The sequence below is a fragment of the Alexandromys fortis genome, unplaced genomic scaffold, assembly GCF_014885135.2.
Source record: "Alexandromys fortis isolate MF-2015 unplaced genomic scaffold, M_Fortis_MF-2015_v1.1 scaffold_36, whole genome shotgun sequence".
Lineage (NCBI taxonomy): Eukaryota > Metazoa > Chordata > Mammalia > Rodentia > Cricetidae > Alexandromys > Alexandromys fortis.
Window position 1 is genome coordinate 7,033,638 of NW_026067915.1, and position 25,917 is coordinate 7,059,554.

The following is a 25,917-nucleotide window of genomic DNA, read 5'->3' on the forward strand; positions in this document are numbered from 1 at the left end:
AGAGAAACCTTGTCTCAAAAAACCAAAAAAAAAAAAAAAAAAAAAAACAACTTACTTCTTGCTGTAACAAAGTATCTGTAAAAAGCAACTATGGGAAGGATAATCTATCCTGGGTAATCAGGAATCCGAGGCAAATGGTCACAGTGTGTCTGTCACCAGGAAGAGGGGCACTCTTCCCTAGTTATTCAGACCCCAGCCCACAGGATGCTGCCCGCATTCAGGGTGGTGCTTCCCTCCTGATTGAACTGTCCTGAAAATGCCCTCATAGACTAGCTCAAAGGTTCCCCTCCTAGATAATTAATTCGACACTCAAGATCAGTCATCACACTGTCTTATATACGCTTCCACAGCCTGCTTCCCCATCCTTGGCAATCACAACTCTTATCAAAGTTTTAAAACCTTTGCCTACAGGAAAATAAAATTCCAGATACAGGGGGCTGGAGAGATGGCTCAGTGGTTAAGGGGTTGCTCTTCCAGAGGATATGTGTTCAGTTCCCAGCACCCACATGGCAGCTCACAACTGTCTGTAACTCCGGTTCCAGAGAATCTGACAGCCTCACACAGACATACATGCAGGCAAAACACCAATTCACATAAAATACAAATAAATAAATTATAAAGAAGTTTCAAATACAGTTCCGTTTTCATTTATTTTACAGTTTTTCTGACTTCTTGCTGTTTGTTGATATGGTCCCATGTCACCCAGGCTGTCCAGGAACTCACTATGTAGCCCAGATAACCTTGAATCTTTTTCTTTTTCCTTTCTTTTCATTCATTCATTCATTCATTCATTCATTTTTGAGAAAGAATCTAGCCATGTAGCCCTGGCTGGCCTGGAACATAAGGATGACCTTGAATTCAAAGAGATCCACCTGTTTTTGTCTCTCTAGTGCTGGGATCACAGTTATTTGCCATCACACTTGGTTTGTGTAGTGCTGGGGACCAAACCTAGGAATTCGTGCATGTTAGAAAAGCACTCTGTTGGCTGAGTCATATCCCCAGCCTTAGGATGCTGTTTAAACTAGCTAGTTATTGCTTGTGTTTTCTCATAGACTTGCTATTTCTTTTTTGTTTATGTGTGTGGTATACACACACATATATATACCATCTATAGATATACACCATATATGTGTGTGTGTTCGGGTGCAATGTAAAAGCCAGTGGTGGACATCAGCCACCCGCCTCTATGGCTCCCCATCTTACTGTTTTAGATTCTCTTATAAACTTGGAGCTCTCCATTTAGCTGGGCTGGCAAATGAGCTCCAGGTAGGTACTGGCCTGTCTCTTCCAACTCCCTCTCCTCCAATGCCCCATGGTCTTCCCGCCCAGTCCTGGGGGTAAGGAGGTAAAGTCAAGCTTTTTCACTCTGGTGCTGGCTGGGAATCTGAATTTATATGCTTGCCATCTCTCCAGTTCCCGACTATTAATTCCTAACTTTTTTTTAAGTTTTTATTTCAAATTTATTTTAATTTTTTTTAATGTCTGAGTGTTTCGCCAGCATGTATCTCTGCACATCTGTGCCTAGTTCTAGGAGATCAGAAGCAGCTGGAGTTACAGACAATTGTGAGTTGTTATATCACGTGGGTGCCGGGAACCAAACTTGGGTCCTATGCAACAGCAGCAGCCAGTGCTCTTAACCAGCGAGCCATCAATTTTTAAATAACAATCCTCAGGGCTGGAGAGATGGTTGAATAGTTAAGAGTACTAGCTGCTGGGGCTGGAGAGATGGTTCAGCGGTTAAGAGCATTCCAAGTTCTTCCAGAGGTCCCGAGTCCCGAGTTCAATTCCCAGCAACTACATGGTGGCTCACAATCATCTCTAGCAGAATCTGATGCCCCCTTCTGGCATAAAGTTGTACATGCCCATTGAGAACTCATATACATAAAATAAACAAATAAATCTTTATTTAAAAAAATTAAGAGTACTAACTGCTAAATGTTAGTAATAGCAGCAGAAAAAGCCTCTGATCATGGAGACAAGTTCATTAAGAATTGGGAAGTGTCTCAGACTAAGTTCCGGTCTTTAAAACTGCTGGGCCTTTCCACACGCACCTTTGTTTGGGAAAACTTTCCTCTACTCTCCACTCTACTAGGTCACCCCGGTCTCTCCTATCGTATTCCATCCACAGTTCACCTTCTCCTACGGTTCCTCACTTTCTCAGCGTATGGCTCCAGCCACCACATACGCCAAGCACCAGATCGTCAGTCCACCTGTGAAGAAAGGCCTGGGGACCAAGAGCCCCCTACACACACACACACACACACACACACACACACACACACACAAAAGCGCGCATGCCCACCTATACTGAGAGACCCTCAGATCGTCAGTCCACCTGTGAAGAAAGGCCTGGGGACCAAGAGCCCCCTACACACACACACACACACACACACGCACGCACGCACGCACACACACACACACACACACACACACACACAAGCGCGCATGCCCACCTATACTGAGAGACCCTCACGTGTCACAAACTAGGGTACGCCTGGGTCGCCTCCCACTCTCAAACCTCCTCCGAGGCAAATACAGTCCCTCCCACGCCCAAGCGCGGATCCGCCCACAAGACTCCTGGAATTTGGCCGACCAGCGCCCGCCCACACACACACCCCTCCGGCACCCGCAGGCCCTTTCTGTGTCACCGAGAGGGTAGCTGCGAAGCACTCCGCCATCCGAACCCCGGCGGCCCATTGCGCGCACGCGCGGCACTAGTGCCCGCCTCTGCCGGCCTCGCCCTCCGGGGGCGGGGCGCGCTGGGGGCGGGTCCTGCGGCACCGCCCGGGAAGCTGAGCGAAGCTGGGTGCTACCGCCACATCCTCCGGAGCTCTGGGTCCAGGCGAGCCGAGTCGAGCCGGGCCAGGACCAAGCGGAGCGGTCCGACGGCACGAGCGAGCCGAACGCTGAGCCATGGCGCACCAGACTGGCATCCACGGTGAGGGCGGATGGAGGGCGGACAGGGGGCCCAAGGGCTCTGCCGCGCCTGGTCTGCGCGCTTGGTCCCTTCATCCTCCTCTTCCTCGCACCCTCCAGGGAAGCTTCCTGTTCTTTTTTGCAGCCGCGAGTCACATCTTGGGGGAGTACAGACTGCTGTACGTGGCCGGGAGTGGGTGCACATGGGTGCACACAGCAAGGGTGGAAGTATCTTGTGTACTCATCTGGGGGCGGATGTGCCTATATGTACCCATCTCGGTATTTTTGTTCTTTTCTGAAGGTGGGGTGTACCCGGATGTGCACATCTGGAAAAGTGCACACGCATGTGCACATGTCCTCTGTATACAGTCCTGTGTGTGCACATCTGGATGCGACTTGGTTATGTCGACCCAGGCTCCTTCGTGTGCATGCAGTAGTAGCTGGTTTTGGACACCGTAGGTGGCATGGACCATCTCAGACATAAGTGTTTCCTGGCAGCATGCACACATCTATGGGTGTCTGCATGTGTGCACAGTTCAGGCACATCTAAGTGTGTGTGTGCTACTGTGGATGCTTGTCCGGGTGTCTTATGACTATGGACTTGGGTATATGTGTGGAGAGAGTATCCTGACCCTTACTTCTTCCAGGACCCCCATACTCTTGCACCAGGCTGGACAAAAGCTGGCATAGAGCCCTCCTTCTAAAGTAGAATGGGGAGAGTTGCACATCTGACCTTGGCCTCTGACTTCTTCCGTTTTCTATTGTGATCTGCTCCAGCCAGGACTGCAAAAATCCCAACTTCAAGCTGAAAGCAGGGAAGAGGGACAGGAGTTAGGCTTTCTAGGAGTGCTCCTGCCTCCACCCTCATCTACAGGAAGTGTCTACAGCCCAGAGTGTCACACCCACAGTTCCTCTCCAGGGTCCCAGTTTCCTCCTTAGATAGACTGAGACAGAAGCAATAGCTGGAAGGCAGGTGTTTTGGCCCAGCCTGGTCTCACTGTCCCCATCTGTTACTGGCTTGGGAAGATTACTTCCCTGGCCAGTAGGGAAGGCCAGGCTGCTTGCCTAGACAGCTTGTTGGTTTGGCCACCAGCCACTCCTGTCACCACATCATGATCCCCTGCCCAGGGCTACCACCATCGACCTGCCTGACCGCCTTAATCCCTGCTTGCGGTTGTGGCCACTTGGTGGATGGATAGTCCTCAGAGGCTTTCCCCTTGGCTCCACCTCATCCCCAGCCTGCTTGTCCTGAGCCTGCCAGGACCTAGATCGGGCCCTGGCCTCCCTCAGGTGAGCCAACTTCTCCTGGAGATGGAGGGTCAGGTTTCCTGAGTCAGCCTCAAAGTGGGAAACTGTCAGGGGGGAAACCACTGCTTGGCCTGCCCCTTCCTTCCTCTTTGTCTGGTCTGAACTGCTGCCTCCAGCTGGGAGGAGGTGCTAAGAACTTAGTGCCCGCGCACACTGCTGACAGAGCCTGTGGTGGTCACTGCCCCATTCCTTCATTCCCCATGCTGGGAGATAGGCCTGCTTAGGAGAGCTTCCCACTGTCCCGCCTGTGAGGGTATACACACCTTCCTTTTTGGAGCCTGCTGGAGATAGCAAGAAAGACCACCCCGGAAGTTCAGGTGCCAGCCTTGGTCTGGCCATAGAAGTAGGCCTGGTGACCTCAGAGTGGGCCCCGGAGAAGGGCTGTAACCTGAAGCTTGCTGGAGTTGGAGGTGGGCAAGGTGGGGGTGGGGAGGCATGAATCTTTGATGACGAGGCTCAGGTATCCCAGAGCTGGCCTCTAGATTATTCATGGTGACTGGGGAGACGATGGGGTGGGGTAGGAAGGGATGTCACTGTCCCTGCTGGCTTTCAGTTCGCACTGGTAACAGTAGAAGGGGTTTGTCAGCCTCTCCCTCTGGGGAGCTTCCTGGCCTCTCTCTCAAGATCTAGGCAGGTAGGCGAAGCGATAAAACACAGCCACCCTTAGATCAAAAAAAAAAATAATTATTAGCAGAAGTCCCGTTCCTTAGCACCTTCTCCCATGGACCACCCTTTGAGTCTGAGGGAATTAACTCTGTTTTATAGATGAGGTTGAGGTTCAGAGAGGTCAGAGGTCACACAGCTAAGCGGAAGCTGGGGCCCCAAAGATCAGGTTTAAAACCTCAAGCATCTGCTGATGGTTACTATTTGTCCATGCCCAGCGGGGCTGTGTTCCTTGTTACAGTACCAAGCCATGTTTCTCTGTCCCCAGGACTTTTAGGTCCTGATAGGCCACACAGTGACCTTCATGGGTCTACAGCCTGAGGTTGCCGGGAAAAGGGGAGCACCTGAGGACATGACTGAGAGGAGTTTGTTTACCTAAAGCCCCTCCACCCCGCCCCTAAGCTGCCCATCAGCTGCCCAAGCCAAGGCCTATAAATATTCTGTGACCTCAGTTCTCCAGCTGTGTTTCTGCCTGGGTTCTTCTGACCCCAGCAGCCCCAAGGTCACACTCACCCAGAAACCCAAGCAAGTCCCTTACACACTTGGACTGTGGTTTTCCCTCTCTGCTACCAAGAGTGGAGTTGAGGTGATTCGTGATCCTCTCACCGTGACTGTGGTCCTCACCTCGGCACTGTGTCCTTGGTCATTAATGACCATCCAGCTCTGCCCCCCACCCAGTTTCCAGGCTCCACTCCTTCTCCAGGAAGCCTTCCTTACTGCCTGGGAGCTGAGGCTTCGTTGCCCCTTGATAGGATTATGTTGGGGCAGGTGGTCCCCTCTTTTGGTACAAACTGGCTGGGGAGCTCGGACTGCAAGTGCATTCTTGTGTCGTGCACACCTTTGTCTGTATGTTTGTCTGTCTTGCCAGTTCACATGGCGTAGACACACTGCAGCTGTGTCTGTTGCCTGTGTGTGTGTGTGTGTCTCTAAATGAGTGTGTCCACTTACACTGACCAGCTGAGTGGGTGCCCATCCACTGCTGGACCATCCTATTGCCAGGGGACAAGTGGGTGCCCTTCGTTCTGGCCAGCTTGACTTGTCTTTGAACCTGCTCCATCTTCATGCAGATGGCCCCGTTCCTGCCTGCCCTGTCATCAGAGCCGTCCCAGCCAGCAGGCCATCTGCCTACCACTCCTACCAGCTAAATTTGGGAGCGTGTGCTCAGTGGCCGTCTCGGGTTCCCAGTCACATGGGGAACCATATTTAACCCACTTCTCAGTCTAGCCCTCAGACCCCTCGGGGACAGCAGCAGACCCAAACTCATCCCTATCCACTCTGCCTGCTCACCAACAGCAACTATGTTCCTTGTGCTTGTAGCCACTGAAGAGCTAAAGGAATTCTTTGCCAAGGCCCGGGCTGGCTCCGTCCGACTCATCAAAGTCATCATTGAGGACGGTGAGTGTCCGCCACAGGCTGGGGCATGGCGTGGAGGCTGAACCCAGTTGCTTCTGGGGATGGGAACAATGGGTATTAGCTTCCAGCCCCCTTTGGACCGCATTTCTCCATCTGAGAATGGAATGGGGGCTCACAGAGGAGCCTCGGGAGAGTCCTACAGGTGGGGATGGTGGCCACTCTGTTGTGGAGAGCCCTGTCCTGTGGTCGTGTCCAGCCCCAGTACCTAGAGGCTGTGAGATGGGCCTTGTTGGGGTGCTGAGCTAGGTAGGTGGCAGAGGCCCAATGAATATGTGTGAATGTATGTTGTTTGCATGTGTGTGTGTGTGTGTGCTTGTGTGTGTATGGTCAGCAGAGTGGACCTGGCTTGGCTGCTGGCTACGGGAGAACTAAGATGCCGAGGACCTTCCCCAGAATGAGAAGAAAGAACTTACATCTTGCCATTCTGAAAACAGGATAGAGTAACTCTGTCCTTGAGCTGACCATGGGACCCAGGGTTCTTACGAGCCAGTACTAGGGGTATAAGGGTGTCAGACTTGAGTCAAGGCCTGAAGCAGACGTATCCAAGAAGGCAGAGTATCCGTCTGAGGCGGAATAGGGGTGGGGAGACAAGAAGTCCCTCTCTCTTCTGTGCCAAGCGACTGCCTCAGCAGGGAGGGATTAGAGTCAAGGAGTAGGTGTGGGGTCCTTCTGGCATCCTCAGTAGGCAAGCTGTCATGAGCCTTTTGACGCCAGGCACCCTGAATGAGTCTAGTGTCCCATTCCCTTTAGCAGGGCCTGCCAGATCCAGAATTCATCTCGGGCTTTAGGACCACAGCTAAGCTGGGCTTTGTCCAGAAAGATGCCCTCAGAGGCTACTGGGCAGGGGTCATTATGATAGGTGATGAGTGGAGGCCTCCTGGGCTTCCCACCCTTAAAGAGACAGTTGAGCTGGGCGGTGGTGGTGCACGCCTTGAATCTCAGCACTCGGGAGGCAGGGGCAGGCCGATCTCTGTAAGTTCGAGGTCAGCCTGGTCTACAGGAGCTAGTTTCAGGACAGGCTCCAAAGCTACAGAGAAACCCTGTCTTGAAAAAACAAAACAACAATAACAACAAAACAAAAGCAAACACAAAAGAGACAGTTGAGCTCCTTGACCCCATTTTCAGCCCTGTCCCTTAACCTCCCAGGGAAGATGTCATTTGTAGCTGTCACCCATAAGCATAAGAATCTCTAGGTAGATTATTAAACCCTAATTCTGCATTCCAAGTGTTGGGGTACCTGGGAATGCCTGGGGTAGGGAGTAGGGGTTTATATTCTAGTTGAGTGTGGTTGGAGCACACTATGGTTTGGGGTTTTTCTACGGTTTGGGGTTTTTTGTTTGGTTTTTGTGGGGGGGGGGGTTGTTTTTCAGTTTTGTCCAATACAGAGTTTCTCTGTGTTGCCTTGGATGCCCTGGAACTCCCTCTCTGTAGATCAGTCTGTCCTTGAACTCACAGAAATACACTTGCCTCTGCCTTCTGGGTAGGGTACCGGAATTAAAAGTGTGTGCCACTATCCCAGTTGTTTTAAACAAAACAACAAAAACTTGTATGTGCCTGTGTATGCAGTGCCCATGGAAGCCAGAAGAGGGCGTCAGATCTGCTGGTACTAGGGTCACAGGCAGTTGTGAGCAGCCGACGCGGGTTCTGGGAATCAAAGGCAGGTCCTCTGGAAGGAAGGACAGCCATGCTTTCAGCTGAACTATCTCTCCAGCCCCAGATCACACTTGCTACGCAAAATTCCTGGTATAATGATGGGATATGCCTATAATCCCAGCATTTAAGAGGCTGAGACTGGAGGATCTCAAGTTTGAAGCCAGCCTAGACTATATTGACTTGTCTCCAAATAGAAAAAGGAAGCCACGGGAGGTAGAGGTGGGAGAATCAAGAGTTCAAAGTCATTCTTGGCTATATAGTGAGTTGGAAGCCAGCCTGAGCTACATGAGCCCTGGTCCAAAAATATCAATAATAGTAATAATAAAATTCTGGTTTATTTTTAAATTTACATTTAGTGTGCATGAGCATGTGTATGTGTGTGCATGCGTGCATGTGTGTAGATCCTCTGACCATGTAGAACTTTGACCATGTAGATCCCTGGAATTGAACTTAGGTCATCAAGCTTGGTGGTAAGTACCTTTACCCCTTGAATTATCTCATTCTGTCTAAACATTCTGTCTTTAAAATGTCAGAACTTGGGGCTGGAGAGATGGCTCAGCGGTTAAGAGCATTGTCTGCTCTTCCAAAGGTCCTGAGTTCAAATCCCAGCAACCACATGGTGGCTCACAAACATCTGTAATGAGGTCTGGTGCCCTCTTACTGGCCTGCAGGCATACATGCAGACAGAATATTGTATACATAATAAATAAAAAAAATGTCAGAACTGCCTAGAGAGATGGTTCAGCAGTTATGAGCACGCATTGCCCTTGCTGAAGAACCGGATTTGATTCCCAACATTGACATGGTGGTTCACAACCATCTGTAACTTCAGTTCCAGGGGATCAAACACCTTCTTCTGACCTCCATGGGTACCAGCCACATACATGGTGCACATACATAAATCTATGTAAAACACTCATGAAATAAATAAAAACTTAAAAAATATGACCAACAAACTAAACAGTACTGACTGTGTTTGGTCCTCTTCCCCAACCTCACAGGTTATAGTTTCTTTCTTTCTTTCTTTCTTTCTTTCTTTCTTTCTTTCTTTCTTTCTTTCTTTTCTTATTTATTATGTATATAGTGTTCTGCCTGCATTTATACCTGCACACCAGTAGAGGACACAAGATCTCATTACAAATGGTTGTGAGCCACCATGTGGTTGCTGGAATTGAACTCAGAACTTCTAGAAGAGCAGCCAGTGCTCTTAACCTCTGAGACATCTCTCCAGTCCTCTTTTTTTTTTTGGCAGGGGTGGGGTGTTACAATATTTCTCTGTGTTGTCCTGGCTGTCCTGGAACTTGCTGTGTAGTCCAGGCTGGCCTCGAACTCATGGAGATACGCCTGCCTCTGCCTCCTGAGTGCTGGGATTAAAGGCATGCCCCACCACTGTCCAGCTTTAACTGCTAACTTTCAATCCTAATTCCCTTCTGAGTTCTGGGTAGTAGGCAAGGAAGCCAAGACCTCAAGAGCTGGTTAGACTGGTGGCCTCACATATTAGATACTCAGGCAGCTGGATTCTTGACTCTGTCCAAAAGACCTGGTGGGATCTGGTGAAGTGCTGGGATGGCCAGCTAGGGTCACCCGTGGCCCAGCTAGGGTCACCCGTGGCCAGCTAGGGTCACCCGTGGCCCAGCTAGGGTCATCCGTGGCCCAGCTAGGGTCACCCGTGGCCCAGCTAGGGTCACCATTTTGCCCAGTTCTTCCTCTGGGTTGGCATGTGTGACCAAGTATGTGTATGGTGTCTGAATGAGGTCTCAGCCTGAAACTATGATTGGATGACCTACTTGGCCAGAAAGGTGGTAGGTCTGTCAGGTCCAGGCTGGCCAGCAAGATGGCTCAGTGGGTAAAATTATTTGCTGCTCCACGACCTGAGTTCAGTCCCTGGAACTTAGAGTGGACTGAGTCCTGAAAGTTGTGTTCTGACTTCTACATGCACACTGTGAGATGCACACACCCATACACATAGATGTCATACATACACACAGACACACACACACTAATAATAATAGTAATAGCCAGGTGGTGGTGGCTATTTAATCCCAGCACTCTAGAGGCAGAAGCAGGCAGAACTCTATGAATTTGAGGCCAGCCTGGTCTACAAGAGGCAGTTCGAGGACAGGCTCCAAAGCTACAGAAAACCCTGTCTCAAAAAAAAAAAAAAAACTAGTAATAATAAATAAAAATAGTAAGTTGGTTGTTAGGTAAAATGGGTGACATATTTCTGTAATCCCAGCACTTGGAAAGCTGAGGCAGGAGGATTGGACGTTGAAGGCTAGCCTGGGCTATATAGCAAGATTTTTGTATCAAAAACAACCACAAGCAGAAGCTGGGCATGATGATGCACATATGCAATCCCAAGCCTTCAGGAGGCTGATGACCGCGGCAGGAGGATCATGAGTTCAGGGTCAAATGGGGCTATGTAATGAAACCCTATCTGAAAAAAATAGTTGGCTGCTATTGGTTTTTACTTTGAGGGAGAGGGTTGAAGCGAGGCGTGGTAGCCTCTCCCCTGGCACACTGTCCTAAGATGGGCATATCAGAGCCAGTGGCTGAGAGATTTGAGAGCAAAAAGTCGTACACAGTTAAGAATGCACTGAGCAGCGCCCGGTGTAGGAGTGCCTTGAGGGGACTGCACTGTTGCTGGCAGTGGGTACAAGTTGTGTTCCTTTGTGTGTTTGTGTGTGCACAAATACATGAGTGTACATGAATACAAGCAAGTGTGTGGGGTGTGTGCAAAGGAAGCCCCCTGCAGCTGGCATGTGTGGCTTCCTTCATTCGCTCATATGTATCACTCACAATTCAACTTCCTACTTTGGAGATTTGAGGGCTCATGGGAAAGTGGGGTGGAGTGGCCAGCAGGTCTGAGAAAGCTCAGGAAGCTACATTCCAGAGGTCAGAGGTCCACAGGCCGAGGGGGAGGTGGGATGCGCCGCTTCGGCTCACCCGGCCTCTGCCCCCAGAGCAGCTCGTGCTGGGTGCCTCGCAGGAGCCAGTGGGACGCTGGGACCAAGACTACGACAGGGCTGTGCTGCCGCTGCTAGATGCCCAGGAGCCCTGCTACCTCCTCTTCCGCCTTGACTCTCAGAATGCCCAGGGTTTCGAGTGGCTCTTCCTGGCCTGGTCACCTGATAATTCTCCTGTGAGTCCTACGCACCGTTGCCCATCTCCCTGCTCGGGGCCAGTGGGAAGAGGGGAGAATAGATGAGAAACTGGCCTAAGGAGGCTAAGGGAAGGAATGATAGGGGCAGCCCTAACTCATCAGGACTGATTGAGCTGGGTGGAGGCGCCCCCTGCTGGCGAAAGCTGCCTGATTCAGCTTTGCTGCGCCCCCTGCTGGGCATATGGGATCAGTGAGATGACCTGATTCGAAGCCCTGCCTCCCTCTTCTGGGGCTCCAGTTGGCTCCTAGAGAGGCAGCTTGGCCCAAGGGCCTTAGAGTTTGCCCCATCTCAGGTGCGGCTGAAGATGTTGTATGCAGCCACGCGAGCCACAGTGAAGAAGGAGTTTGGAGGCGGCCACATCAAGGATGAGCTCTTCGGGACAGTAAAGGTTAGTTGACCAAGCCAGAATGCAGGATGGGGACCAGAGGGTGAGGCACAGGGTGAAAAACAGGAGGACTGGGAGCTGGGATGCACCATAGTTGATACAGTGTTTGCCTAGTGTGCATTAAACCCGAGGTTTGATTCCCAGCTCTCAGGAAGTGGCGACAAGAGGACCAGAAGTCCAAGGTCATTGTTGACTGTGTAGTGAGTTTGAGGCTAGCTTGTGTGCTACCTAAGATGCTGTCTCAAATAAAAGAAATGGAAAGATGAGGAGTCTGGGAGCTGCAGGCAGAGATGTACAGCGGGCTTCTGCCTGGGGTGTCCATTTATACCTCCGAGCCTCCCCACAGGACGACCTCTCCTTGGCTGGGTACCAGAAGCACCTGTCATCCTGTGCCGCACCTGCTCCACTGACATCGGCTGAGAGAGAGCTCCAGCAGATCCGCATCAATGAGGTGGGTGCGCAGTAGGGTGTGTGCTGGGGGTTGCTAAACGTGGTAGGCTGCAGGTGTGGGTAGTAAAGCCTCTCTTCATGGTCGTTCCCCCCCCCCAGGTGAAAACCGAGATCAGTGTGGAAAGCAAGCATCAGACCCTGCAGGGCCTGGCCTTCCCCCTGCAGCCTGAGGCCCAGCGGGCACTCCAGCAACTCAAGCAGAAGACAGTCAACTATATCCAGCTGGTAAGCACACACAGGCCAGGCACTGTGGGCTCCTCCTGTTCCTGCTGTTCCTGCCTGTGTATTGCACAATCGCAGCCCCATCTCCTGAACCGTTCTGCTAGTCTGTGTTGTTCTTAGACTGAGCGTGCAGCTCAGTTGGTGCAGTGCGTGCCCGGCACACACCAGGCTTTCATCCTCGGCAGCAGCACATCGAACTGCAGAACACACACCTGCAGCCTCAGCCCTCAGGAGGCAGAGGCAGGAGCACCGGACTGGCTCTAGGGCACCCTTGGCTACATAGTGAGTTCGAGGTCAACCTAATCACATGAGACCCTGTTTCAATCTTTTTCTTTTTTTAATTTTAAAAAAAAAAAAGAAGACGAACAAACTGTTTTCCTCTTCTCTCTCTGCCCCCAAGTCCTGGCCACAACAGGCACCCTATAAACATGTGGCCGTGCACACCTTCACAGTATATAGACACCTATGAGTTTACACTGGCCCTTAGGCCTGACCCTTGTCCTATACCAGAGTTTCTCTGGAACTTCCTTGACCACCTCTTTCCCAGGACTCTGCCTCCTCTGCCCAATCAGAATGGCTCTCCCTTACAGACACTTTCTGGGGCTTTGCCTCTGAGGATGGAGCCATTGCAAGGCCTTGCTGAGATTGAGGTCTTCCTCGCCACCCCAGATGAATCTCGGTGGGAGCTTCATCCCCAGCTGAACCTTCAAAGGGGCAGAGTTGGGGCCAGACCTGGAAGGTCTCTTTAGAATAACCCCTGCAGCCTGAGGTCCAGCCTTGGGAAGGGGATCCCAGGGAGAAGGACCCTCCAAACACTCCTGCCTGCCTACCAATCCTGCTTCCTAATGGGTACAGTGATACCCTCACACCTCCCCGTCTCCTCCGCAGAAGCTGGACCTGGAACGGGAGACGATCGAGCTGGTACACACAGAGCCCACAAGTGTGGCCCAGCTGCCCTCCCGGGTTCCCCGAGATGCTGCCCGCTACCACTTCTTCCTGTACAAGCATACCCATGAGGGTGACTCCCTTGAATCTGTGGGTGAGTTGCTATGACAGGGACCTCAGTTCTGTGCTGGTCAAGAGCAGCAATGGCAAGCCACTGCTTGGGTCTGCTTTGGGGTACCCCAGCCGGTGTGGGCTCAGCTCCTTGTCCCCCACAGTGTTCATCTACTCCATGCCGGGGTACAAGTGCAGCATTAAGGAGCGCATGCTCTACTCCAGCTGCAAGAGCCGCCTCCTTGACTCTGTAGAGCAAGACTTCCAGCTGGAGATAGCGAAGAAGGTATAGCCTGTTCCCAGGGCCCATCACCCCACTCTCCATGGGGGACCCTGGAGTCCTAAGTCCATACAGGATGCATTGCTACAATATTGGATGGGTGGGGAGCCTAAGATCTGGGACAACCCAAGACACACACAAGCCCAAGCCTTGACCGCCTGGTCACTTCCTTTCCCTAGGTCTTGGGGGGCTGGGAGATGGGTGACTCAGGCCAGCAGGGTGATAGCCCTAGTGGTCACCTAAGAGAAGATCAGATCACTATTGGAGTGACCCTAGGAGTGAGACTTCTCAAGAGTGGTATGTTTCGGGACCTCAGCATAGTGATGGCTTCTGTCTTGATCCACACAGATCGAGATTGGTGATGGGGCAGAGCTGACAGCCGAGTTCCTCTACGACGAGGTGCACCCCAAGCAGCATGCCTTCAAGCAGGCCTTCGCCAAGCCCAAGGGCCCTGGGGGCAAGCGGGGTCATAAGCGCCTCATCCGGGGCCCCGGCGAGAATGGAGATGACAGCTAGGTGTCTGGACTGGGAACGGGGCCAGGCGTGTGGACTGCAGGGTTGCCACCCACCACTTTTGCTCCTCCTTCCTCCCCAGCCTGGGCTCTAAGGAATCGCATCCTGTGGGGCAGGAGGGCAGGTGGCTGAGCGCATTTGCTACTTTCAAGAGCCATTGGACCGGCTCTTCGTGACCTTGCCCTGTGGCTGTCCCTTCCTCTCGTCTGTGTGCGCAGGGTGGCTGGGGAGCTCCTGCCTGGCTCTTTCAAGGGCATCTGAGTGGGGAGCCTGGCATGAACCTAGCCTCCAGATCTGATGCTATGGTCCCAACTCGGTCCAGAAACCTTTGGCCACAGAGGGTGGGGACAGTTGGCAGGGGCCAGATGTCACAGGAAGGGATGGGTGAACGCTGTATTTTCTAAAGAATAAAATATTTTTAAATCAATATTGAGCCTCACCTTGTGACTTGGATGCCTTTGATGGCATAGCTGTCCTCTCCCTGTTTAGAAGGGGCTTGCTGGCCTGCCAGGGTGACGCCCGGGCACTCCTGACTGCGGGTATATGGGAGATGCATGAGTGTACGGTTGCAGCCCTTTTCATGAGGCTCACATGCTTCCATATGGTTGTAGAGAACTGGGTTTCTGTTTCCTGTGGGTGCTGTGACAGGTTACCACAAACTTGGTGGCTTAAAAAAGAGGTAGTTTGAGCCCAGTCTGAGCAACATAGAAAAACGCTGTCGGAAAGAAAGGAAAGAAAGTCTTCCACATTTATATATACGGATATGGAGGCCAGACGAGGCTAACACCGTGGGGGCAGACAGCTGGCTTTGGGCACGGTTAGCCGTGTTCTCAGCTCTGAACTTGAAAAGCCAAATTCTGCTGCTCTGAGCTTCCGTGGACTTGTGCCTCGATCTGTAGTCAGATCTTTCCATCTTTAATTTTTCTTCTTGATATGTTAGTGTTTTGTTTTGAGACAGAGCCTTGCAGTATAATGAATGAGACAGCCTTCCTACCTCAGCCACCCCAGTGCTGGCATTACCCGCATATATCACTGTACCTGGCTTTGTCTCTGTTTTGTTTTGTGAGACAGGGTTTCTCTGTAGCTTTTGAGCCTGTCTTGGAACTAGCTCTTGTAGACCAGGCTGGCCTTGAGCTCACAGAGTTCTACCTGCCTCTGTCTCCTAAATGCTGAGATTAAAGGCATGCATCACCACCACTCGACTTTTGTCTCTATTTTATTCATTTGTTGGGTGGATTTCTGAGACAGAATCTTGTAGCTCAAACTCTAATTGGACTTAATGATAAAGACCCAGAGTCAGATATTAGGGGTGAAAGCTGGAAGATTAGAGAAGCAGAGAAGCCAGTCACTAGAGTTCTTACCTCTCTGAATGCTCAGACCAAAGGAACGAGATCCTGTCTCTATGGACCCTCAGACTGAATCTTTGAGCTCCTGTCTCCTCCTACCTTATAATCCTCTCTGCCCAGCCATATCACTCCTGTCTCTACCTCCCTAGTGCTGGGATTAAAAGCATGGGATCCCAAGTGCTGGGATCAAAGGTGTGAGCTCTGTTTCTCTTAGGCTGAGTCACTCTCGTGTAGACCCTCGAACTCACAGGTGTCTGTCTGCCTCTGTCTCCCAGGTGCTAGGATTAAAGGCGTGTGCCACCACTGCCTGGCCTCTATGGCTAACTAGTGGCTTAGCTCTGCACTCTGATCTTCAGCAAGTTCTATTTGTTTGATCACCAACAAAATGTCCCCACAGAATCTCGTGTACCCTAGGCTGGCCTCAGAGTGGCTATGTAGCTGACGATGATCTTGAACCTCTCTAGTCACCACCACTGTGCCTGGTTTACAGGGTATCAGGCATCAAATCCAAAGCTCTGTGAACACTAAGCGAGCAGTAAGCACTGTAGCTACATCCACAGTCCCTGGGTCTACTTTCTAACACTCACCCTCTTGGCTTCCTGTCCCCAATTCCCTGACAATAATGTAGGACTGGGGGAATTAGGAGATGGATACCTAAGAAGGCACTGTTTGTTTTATGAGACAGAATATTATTATGTAGTCCTGGCTAGCCTGGAGGTTTGCTATGTAAACCAGGCTGGCCTCAAAATCACAGAGATGCCCCTAAATGCTGGGATTAAAGATGTGCAGCACTACACCTGGCTCCTAAGAAGGCATTGTGGATCCCACCACCCTGGGTAAGGGTTCTCTGGCTGGGTTTTCACGGCACCGAGGCTATAACGGGCATTCTAGAGATGTGTATCTTGGCGTCTCCAGTCCTGTGTGTCCTTGTCAGCGTCCCTGTGCCCCTCTTCAGCCTGCTTTACTCTTCCCAAGGAATGCAGGCTGGTGAGCGGAAGTGGACAACTGACGCTGTGGTCCACGAGGAGTCCCTTGGCCTCTGGGAAACTGCCCAAGTTTGATGCTCAGCAGAGGTCATGGGTGAGTCTATGCCTCTGAAGAGTGGGTAGACACCGCCTGTCCCAGGAAAGATGGACGGAGAAACATTCAGCTGCTGAGTGACGCTGTCCTTTCTCCTGGCTCATGGCATTGTCCCATCACAGAGGCCCTTTTCAACCTCTGCTAAAGCCCCTAGGATTATGGACAGAAAAGCTGGGACCCTGCAAAGTTCCACTGAAGACTCAATCCAAATACTAGTTCTCAGGCAGGCAAGGAGATCATGCAGATGGCTCGCAAGCTGCCAAGCCAGCTGAATCCTTGGTACCTTGGATCCTGCCTGCTATGCGATCCACTCTGATGAGGGTCTGGGCAGAGCCAGGAGACTAACATAGAACCCTGCCCCTTTCGGGAGAATGGCCATTCATTCATTTATTCAAACTTCACTCAGAGATACCCCGACCACCAAAGCTGAGTGCGGAGGACAGGACATAGCTTAAGATACTGAGCAGTGCTGCAGACACAGATGGGAGTTTTTCTCCTCAATAAGTCAGCATTCTAACAAGAGACTAAGACAGTATCCAGCAAAGCATGAAGGGCTGGTGGCTTGGTGTGGCAGCAGTTGATAAACATTATACAAAAAGAAAACCAGCAGGCCATAGTTCTCAGGAGAGCCAGCCCTGGCAGGTTTACTTATTTCTGTCTGTATTTCTTTGGAGTCAGTGTCTCACTATGTAGTCCAAGCAGGCCCTCTGGTGCCGGAAGAACGGGTGTGGAGCTGAGCTGAGAGGCTCACAAAAGGTCAGGGAAGTTCCCACGGAAAGAGAAGATGATATGAGCAGTGTGTAATGGCGGGAGGCGAACTGGACCACATGTCCAGGCAGAGGGAAGAGAATATTCAAAGGCCACGAAGCTAGCAAGTGCACAGCTGTATCTGCACAACAAAAAGCCAGTGTGGCCGTCAGCAGATGAGTGGGAAAATGGAAGGACAGGGAGCGTAGGATCTTGGCTCCTCTTTGGACAGTGACTAGGGCTCCAGACAGTTGAGGAGGATCTGGGCAGAGGTGGGACCCAGAATGGAAGTTTTGAACAGAGGAGCTGGAGAGGTGGCTCAGCAGTTAAGAGTACTGGTTGCTTTTCCAGAGGACCTGGGTTCAGTTCCCAGCACCCACATGGGAGCTCACAGCTGTGTGCAGTGCCAGTTGCAGGAGATCTGACATGCTCTTCTGACCTCCTCAGACACTAGGCTTACAAGTGGTCCACAGACACACATGCAGGCAACACATACATGTGTATGCATGCACACACATATACTATGCACATATATACAAGAATACACACATACACTATATACATATATGCATGTATATATTATATATAATTACATACATTATATGTGTGTATGTAGGTATGTATATGGAGAGAGAGAGAGAGAGCGGTTTGAAGAGATCTTTCCGGGGGCTCATTGTGAATAGGCTGCAGGGGATGGGAGCAGGACCAGGATGATGTTAGAGATGCTGTCAGCTCAGGCAGGCAGATAGATGTGCAGGCTGTAAGCAGTGGGCAGCTTCTAAAGGGATGCTTTCGGGGCCTAAGGTTTCCTCAGGTTTTCTAGACTTAAAAAATCCGAGTCCCAGTCACCCGGGCCAAAGGAGAGTGTGCGGAGTTGGGTAGTCAGTGCTGGGGAGCACTTTCTTCCGAGGGAGGTGGACCATGCTGTCCTTCAGGAAAGCTCCTTACAGCTCAGGATGGAGACAACCGAAAAGTTTCGGGAAGTCCCTGATAGCGAGGCCCTCAGACTGTTGAGAGGAACTCTCAGATGAGAAGTGGGGGTGGGGTGGGGGTGGGGGCTGCCTGAAAGAAGCCGAAACCAACTGAGCTGCCTGCAAAAGCCCCAGGCCAACTGAATTGCTTAGAAAATTTACTCTCTAACCTTCTGAGTTGCCAGTAAGTTGTGCCATGAGCACAACATTCCAGCTTTTGTGGAGTCTGTGACCTATGCTGGGGTGAGCTTTTGGGGGTGCAGCTGTCTTTGGGTCATTGCTGCTTCACCCAGTAACTCCAACTCATTGATTAGCCAACTTGGACTTCACTGATGTCCTCAGTTTTGGACCATCATTGGTTTCCTTCCTTGGGTGAGTACCCATTTGCACACATCTCCCCAGGAATAGTATCACACAACAGCAACATCAGCCAGCGTTCAAGTTGGACCAGCCTCTGGAGTCTGGTGGGGCATTGAGGGAAGTGGACATGCAGAGCGGGAGACAACAATTCCTGGAAGAGATATCAAGGCTGCTGCCGTGCTGAAGGCAGGTGTTGCCTCCAGCCTCCGACTCACAGAGGCTCTACGGAGAGAGAGTCTGTCCTGTGAGCACCCACAGGGCGAGCACTGAGGCTTGAGGGTGAGGTGACGCCCTCTTTGTGGGTGTCCGCACTCTGCCAAGCTCTGGTGCTACTCTAGATTCTGGTTTCTCGTTGACCTTGGGCAGGAGTCTGGGCTTTGGTCCCTTCCCACACCTCCCAGAGGACAGATGTGAGGCCGTCATGGCTGACTGTGGGGTGAGGAAGAGAATGGAAAGAGGAAGGGGTGAGGAGGACTGGCCGCCTGCCATCTAACTATGCAAAAAGCCTGTGACTCACTCTACCACCTGCCCTCACGGGGAAGGGATAAAGTACTAAACTGTAGTGAAAGTGTCACTTCCTCCATTCTCGAAGGGACCCCGGTGGAGCATCTTTCTCTGCTGCTCTGCTCGTCAGACAGAGCCTCTGGAGGAGCCTCCCTTCCCCAACATGGTAGGACCCCAGTTCTTAGTCCCTGGGGGAAGGGTATCATGGGAAGGGATGATGTTAAAATGGGCAACAGTCCACTCGGTGACCTTGGAATATTCATGTACTCCCCGCCTAAGGAAATTGGAGCAAACATTCTCTGAGCAGAGAGGGCTGAACCTGCTAGGTGGATAGAGCAGTTGAGACCCCGGACTCCAGCCAGAGGTGGCGCCCGGCCTGCACACGGCAGAGCTGCTGCCCATCGCTCCCTCCGAGTCTTCTGATTCTTAGAAGGCTGAGGGTTCTCAAGTCAGACGGGGGAAGCGCATGGAGGGTAAAAAGACCTAGGATGTACCGGTGAGGAGCCAGCCCACACCTCAGGGGGTTCAGGCCTCCCTGCATTTCGGCCAAGGAGAGGGCAGGAGGCTAACAGAGCAAGGCTTCAGGGAGGTGGAGAACCAGAGCCCTGGCAGATGTTGTGTTCAGGAAAAAAGAACTGAGGCCCCAGGGGAGAGGAAGAGAAAGTGTGAGAGGCCCCGCAGGCCTGCTGGAGTCTGTCCTGGGCCTGCTGTGGGTTGTGTTCAGAGCAAAAGCTCCAAAGAACCATCCTGGTTCTGTGTCCTAGGCCTGAGTCAGTAGCTGAGCCTAAAACCAAATAGTGGTCTTGAGTGGGCTAGAAGGAGGCTGGCGGGTAGGGCACTTGGAGAGGACTTGGGAACCCTGAAAAAAGCCCCAGTGAGAGGGAAGGACGGAGCAGTATACCACTGGACACTCATCCAGTCCTGGCTCTCCCAGGTTCTCTGCTTCAGGACCCTGCACCCCTTGTCTCTCCTGGTGCAAGCCGCAGTGCTGGCCGAGGCTCTGGCACTGGGCACCCTGCCTGCCTTCCTGCCCTGTGAGCTGAAGCCTCATGGCCTGGTAGACTGCAACTGGCTCTTCCTGAAATCTGTGCCCCGCTTCTCTGCAGCAACACCCCGTTCCAATATCACCAACCTCTCCTTGATCTCCAACCGCATCCACCACCTGCATAACTTTGACTTCGTCCACTTGCCCAATCTGCGGAAACTGAACCTCAAATGGAACTGCCCGCCCACTGGCCTCAGCCCCATGCACTTCCCTTGTCGCATGACCATCCAGCCCAACACCTTCAAGGCTGTGCGTACCCTGGAAGACCTGAACCTGAGTTACAATGGCATCACCACTGTACCCCCACTGCCCAGCTCCCTAATGAACCTGAGCCTGAGCCACACCAACATCCTGGTACTCGATGCTGACAGCTTCACTGGCCTGCACGGCCTGCGCTTTCTCTTCATGGATGGGAACTGTTACTACAAGAACCCCTGCCGTGGGGCAGTGGAGGTAAAGCCAGGGGCTCTCCTGGGCCTGAGCAACCTCACCCGTTTGTCTCTCAAGTATAACAACCTCACGAAGGTGCCCCACCAACTGCCCCCCAGCTTGGAGTACCTACTGGTGTCCTATAACCACATCGTCAAGCTGGCACCTGAAGACCTAGCCAACCTGACCTCCCTGAGAGTACTTGACGTGGGTGGGAACTGCCGCCGCTGCGACCATGCCTTCAACCCCTGCATAGAATGCAAGCAAGAGTCCCTCCTGCTGCACCCCGAGACCTTCCATCACCTGAGCCACCTCGAAGGCCTGGTGCTGAAGGACAATTCTCTCCACATGCTGAACCCCTCCTGGTTCCATGGCCTGGCCAACCTTTCAGTGCTGGACCTGAGTGAGAACTTTCTCTATGAGTGCATTACCAAAACCACCGCCTTTCAGAACCTGACAAGCCTGCGCAAGCTCGACCTGTCCTTCAATTACTGCAAGAAGGTATCATTTGCCAAGCTCCACCTGGCAAAGTCCTTCGCGAGCCTGGTGTCCCTGCAAGAGCTGAACTTGAACGGCATCTTCTTCCGCTTGCTCAACCAGTACACACTCAGGTGGCTGACCCCTCTGCGCAACCTCCACACTCTTCATCTTCAAATGAACTTCATCAACCAGGCCCAGCTCAGCATCTTTGGTACCTTCCCAAGCCTTCGCCTTGTGGACCTGTCAGACAACCGCATTAGTGGGTCTTTGATAATGTCAGCAGTCACCCCCAAAGAGGCAGATGATGGGGCGCAGGAGAGTCTGTGGTCTGGGGTTCTCGCTCCAGCTCCGCTGAGCACCTCTGACCATAAGAACACCATGGTCAGATGCAGGAACCTCCCATTCACCTTGGATCTGTCTCGGAACAACCTGGTGGCAATCTACCCAGAGATGTTCGCCAACCTCTCACACCTCCAGTGCCTAAGCCTGAGCCACAACAGTATTGCACAGGCTGTCAACGGCTCTCAGTTCCTGCCACTGACCAAACTGAAGGTGCTAGACCTGTCCCATAACAAGCTGGACTTGTACCACGGGCGCTCTTTCACTGAGCTCCCGCAATTGCAGGCCCTGGACCTGAGCTACAACAACCAGCCTTTCAGCATGAAGGGTATCGGTCACAACTTTAGTTTTGTAACCCATCTGTCCACGCTGCGATACCTCAGCCTGGCACACAATGGCATTCACAGCCGTGTGTCCTCACATCTTCGCAGCACCTCGTTGGTATCCCTGGACTTCAGTGGCAATTCTGTAGGCCTCATGTGGGGTGAGGGGGACCTTTATCTCCAGTTCTTCCAGGATCTGAGAGTATTGAGCAAACTGGACCTGTCTCAGAATCGCCTGCATATTCTCCTGCCCCAGAACCTCGCCAACCTCCCAAAGAGCCTGAAGGATCTGAATCTCCGTGACAATTACCTGTCTTTCTTTAACTGGAGCAGTCTGGCCTTCCTGCCCAACCTGGAAGTCCTGGACCTGGCGGGAAACCAACTAAAGGCCCTGGCCAACGGCACTCTGCCTTACGGCACCCGGCTCCAGAAACTGGACGTCAGTAGCAATAGTATTGTCTCTGTGGTCCCAGCCTTCTTTGCCCTGGCCTTAAATCTGAAAGAGGTCAACCTCAGCGACAATATCCTCATGACAGTGGATCGCTCCTGGTTTGGGCCCATAGTGGTGAACCTGACCATGCTAGACGTGAGAAGTAACCCTCTGCACTGCGCCTGTGGGGCGGCCTTCGTGGACTTCCTGCTGGAGGTGCAGACCAAGGTGCCTGGCCTGCCCAACCAAGTGAAGTGTGGCAGTCCTGGCCAGCTGCAGGGCCGGAGCATCTTTGCGCAGGACCTGCGGTTATGCCTGGATGAGGTTCTCTCCTTGGACTGCTTTGGCATTTCACTATTGGCCGTGTCTGTGGGCATGGCAGTACCATTACTACAACATCTCTGCGGCTGGGACGTCTGGTACTGCTTCCATCTGTGCCTGGCGTGGCTACCTTTGCTGGCCCGGAGCCGGAGGGGAGCCCAAGCCCTGCCTTACGATGCCTTTGTAGTGTTCGATAAGGCGCAGAACGCGGTTGCCGACTGGGTGTATAATGAACTGCGGGTGCGGCTGGAGGAGAGGCGCGGGCGCCGAGCCCTGCGCCTGTGCCTCGAGGACAGAGACTGGCTGCCCGGCCAGACACTCTTCGAGAATCTCTGGGCCTCCATCTATGGCAGCCGCAAGACACTCTTTGTGCTGGCCCACACGGACCGGGTCAGCGGCCTCTTGCGCACCAGCTTCCTGCTGGCTCAACAGCGCTTGCTGGAGGACCGCAAGGATGTAGTGGTGTTAGTGATCCTGCGTCCTGATGCCCACCGCTCCCGCTACGTGCGCCTGCGCCAGCGCCTCTGCCGCCAGAGTGTGCTCTTCTGGCCCCAGCAGCCCAGCGGGCAGGGCAGCTTCTGGGCCCAACTGAGCACAGCCCTGACTAGGGACAACCGCCACTTCTATAACCAAAACTTCTGTCGAGGACCCACAGCAGAGTAGCCCAGAGACACAGCTGGATACAGCGGCACCTTCACGCCTGGCCACGCGGGTTGCTCGCCTACCTTGCTCTGTCATTCTGCTTTTCTCCAGGAGCACACGATGTACGCTGCCAAACCACCAGCCCTGGGTTCCTGGACAGTGTGGGTGGGAGGAGAGATGGGGAAATTCTCTGTGTGTCCACAAATTAAAGAAGGAGAAGGTGGGTAAAAACGGGACCCACAGAGCAAAGGTTGGATGGGAAGGGCAATTCTTCCCAGGCATCTTCCAGGAGGGTCTGAAGATAGTCACCAGTTGTGCCTGGGTTCTTCCCAGAGAACAGGGCCTAGTCTGACTTTTATTGTTGTTGTTTTGTTTTGTTTTTTAAAATGTTCTCTGAGGGTCCTGCTCTTTGTGCTGGCCTGTGTCATCGCCTCTCTGCCTGTCTTGTATTGATCTGGGGTTCTGCCTCCCTCACCTACTGTCCTATCTTGAGGGCAGAGAAGATGCAGGCCTAGTTTATCTCTGGTCCTTAGCAAGGTCCCGAGAAAACTCCCAAGCAGGACAGTGTTCATTACTAGGTGTGTAAGAAAAGAGGGATGAGTGTACACTCCGGGGGCCGTGCCTAAGCCGGACGGGATGAGTGCACACTCCGGGGGCCGTGCCTAAGCCGGACAAAGAAGGCCAACCTGGATTAGAGTTCTGCCAGTGGCAGCAGCAGCAAGAAGCTGAGAGCCACATGAGACCAAAAGTGTATTCAACCACTGTGTGGGGTGTGTGTGTGTGCGCGCGCGCGCGTGCGTGCACGTGCAAGCAGTACATGTATGTGTGAAGATGCACGTATGTATGAGGGTCCATGTACACATGTGTGAAGGGGGTCCAGAGGTCAGCCTCACATGTTATTCTTCTGGTGCTGTACGATTTGGTTTTCACCGACCCAGCGCTCACAATTAGTCTGTGTCAGCCGCTGGAGAGTGCCAAGAGTGCCAATCGTTCCCTTCTCCCAGCCCCGGGGTTATAAAGGTGCCACACCGAGCTTTTCCACACAGGTTTTGGGATCAAATTCAGGCCATCGTGCTTGCATGACAGGCACTTTACAGACAGCGTCCCCTTCCCATCCCCATGTCTGCCCTTTTGACATCTTGACAAACAGTGTCACCTGCGTTTGAGATCTGTGTGGTGAGTTAAAATACAAAACAAATTACACCAAAAATGAAAACTTCAGTGGACAGTTTTGTATCTGACTACATTCCCAGCTCCCCTGGGGCACATCAGGACATAGGCCACAGACTGAACACACCTATTCAGATGAACTCACATCCAGCCCTTCCCACTTCCATCTAGAGGATCATGCCAGGTCACTTTTCAGATAGCAAAAGAGACCAAGGTGATCTGCTACCTGGCTACAGAGGGGAGGGGGCCTCTTCCATGCACCTCTCTCTCTCTCTCTCTCTCTCTCTCTCTCTCTCTCTCTCAGACCTGCTTAAATTCAGACTGAGGCCTAGTCACATCTGATCAAGATGGAATATATATATATATATATATATATTTCTTTCTTCATTTTTCTTTTTCTTTCTTTTTTTAAGATTTATTTACTTATTTAATGTACATTGATATTTTACCTGTGTATATATATATACTTGTGGGAGGGTGTCAGATCCCCTAGAACTGGAGATACAGACAATTGTGAGTTGCCATGTAGGTGCTGAGAATTGAATTCAGGTCGTCTGGAAAAGCAGTCAGTGCTCTTAACCTCTGAGCCACCTCTCCAGCCCTCTTTCTTTCTTTCTTTCTTTCTTTCTTTCTTTCTTTCTTTCTTTCTTTCTTTTAAACTAGACAGGGTCTCACTACAAAGACCTGGCTAACCTGGAACTCTATGTAGACCAGGCTGGCGTGGGACTCCCAGAGATCCACTTGCTTTTGCCTCCCGAGTCCTGGGATTAAAGGTGTGTACTACCATGCTCGGTGTTTTGGTTTGTTTTCTGTTTTCAAGTTGCACTTATTTCCTGTGTATGTGTAGAGGTGAGCAAGTGCCATGACCGGCTTGTGGAGGTCAGAGGACAAAGGTCAGGTCTCCTTCCGACTTATGTGGTCCAGAGACTGAACTCAGGTTGATGACGTAGATAAGTTCCAGGAAAGAGGCTGCACATTCCATCGAGCCTTCTGCAAAGCTGATTAAAACGTCAGTCACTGTGCAGAGGTCAGACTGTTACAGAGTCCAGAAACTAATCACAATTCTAATAAATTACAACTTACCTTAGCGTTCTAACTGGCCATTCTTTACCTGTCTCTCTGTCTAACCGAGTAAGATAAATGTGTTCACTTAACAAAAACATAGTTGTTTTTCCCCCACCAACCAAAAAGCTAAGAACGAGGTCCACCCCACCCCTGCTCTGCTTGAACCACCAGTTTAATGTTTCTATCAGTGTATTTGAAAGGTGCCTCAACTTGTAGTGTTTTGTTTTATTTTATTTTATTTTTTTCAAGACAGGGTATCTCTGTGTAGCCCTGGCTGTTCTGGGACTCACTCTGTAGACCAGGCTGGCCTCTAACTCACAGAGATCACTTGCCTCTGCCCACCGAGTCCTGGGATTAAAGGTGTAGACCCCAGATCTGTGCTTCTAATTTTTTAGGTACTGTGCAGATTTCAGAATGCAGCCAGTGCTTGTGGATAGGATCTGTATTCAAGGAGTCCATTGACCTTGTGGGTAGTGCTGTATCTGGAGCCACTAGGATCCCGAATCTGAGACTATTCTCATCATTGAGAATCAGAGGAGACCACACAACCTCACAGAGTTGGGGTCTGGAGGGGTGATGGAGAACTGAACCAGTTTGGCAGGCTTAGGCCAGTGGCCACTACATGGGGGTGGGGGAAGAGTGCTGGAGCTAGGCACAGACAAACTGCTGATTTTGCAAAATGACTGTCAGCTTCTCTGTTCC

The 25,917-nt window shown here is 51.8% G+C and overlaps 2 protein-coding genes and 1 long non-coding RNA gene across 6 annotated transcripts in view; 1 reads left to right on the forward strand and 2 right to left on the reverse strand.

Moving 5' to 3' along the window:
* The window catches only part of Ppm1m (protein phosphatase, Mg2+/Mn2+ dependent 1M), a 7,842-nt gene extending 6,878 nt beyond the window's left edge, over positions 1–964 (reverse strand). The window contains exon 1 of the mRNA XM_050139535.1: positions 949–964. Within this exon, the coding sequence (XP_049995492.1) occupies positions 949–964 (16 nt within the window). The remainder of the gene's footprint in view (positions 1–948) is intronic.
* A 918-nt stretch (positions 965–1,882) lies between these two features.
* Positions 1,883–2,626, reverse strand: LOC126499992 (uncharacterized). Its single transcript, XR_007591218.1, has 2 exons — positions 2,454–2,626; positions 1,883–2,302 (listed from the first exon to the last, which is right to left on the reverse strand). It is a non-coding gene; the product is annotated as an uncharacterized lncRNA (long non-coding RNA).
* Positions 2,627–2,762: 136 nt separating this feature from the next.
* LOC126499991 (twinfilin-2) lies at positions 2,763–25,237 on the forward strand. Of its 4 annotated transcripts, none has more exons than XM_050139563.1 (9): positions 2,763–2,938; positions 6,205–6,282; positions 10,917–11,095; positions 11,410–11,505; positions 11,849–11,953; positions 12,052–12,177; positions 13,063–13,213; positions 13,335–13,456; positions 19,906–25,237. In XM_050139563.1, the coding sequence occupies exons 1-9, from the start codon at positions 2,914–2,916 to the stop codon at positions 22,999–23,001; spliced, it is 3,978 nt and encodes a 1,325-aa protein (XP_049995520.1). In that variant the 5' UTR covers positions 2,763–2,913; the 3' UTR covers positions 23,002–25,237. The 4 variants fall into 4 exon arrangements, with proteins under 4 accessions (XP_049995520.1, XP_049995518.1, XP_049995519.1 ...); XM_050139561.1 differs by lacking the exon at positions 19,906–25,237 and adding an exon at positions 13,799–14,390 and having other exon boundaries at positions 2,770–2,938; XM_050139562.1 differs by lacking the exons at positions 2,763–2,938; positions 19,906–25,237 and adding an exon at positions 13,799–14,390 and having other exon boundaries at positions 10,922–11,095.
* The last annotated feature ends 680 nt before the right edge of the window (positions 25,238–25,917 follow it).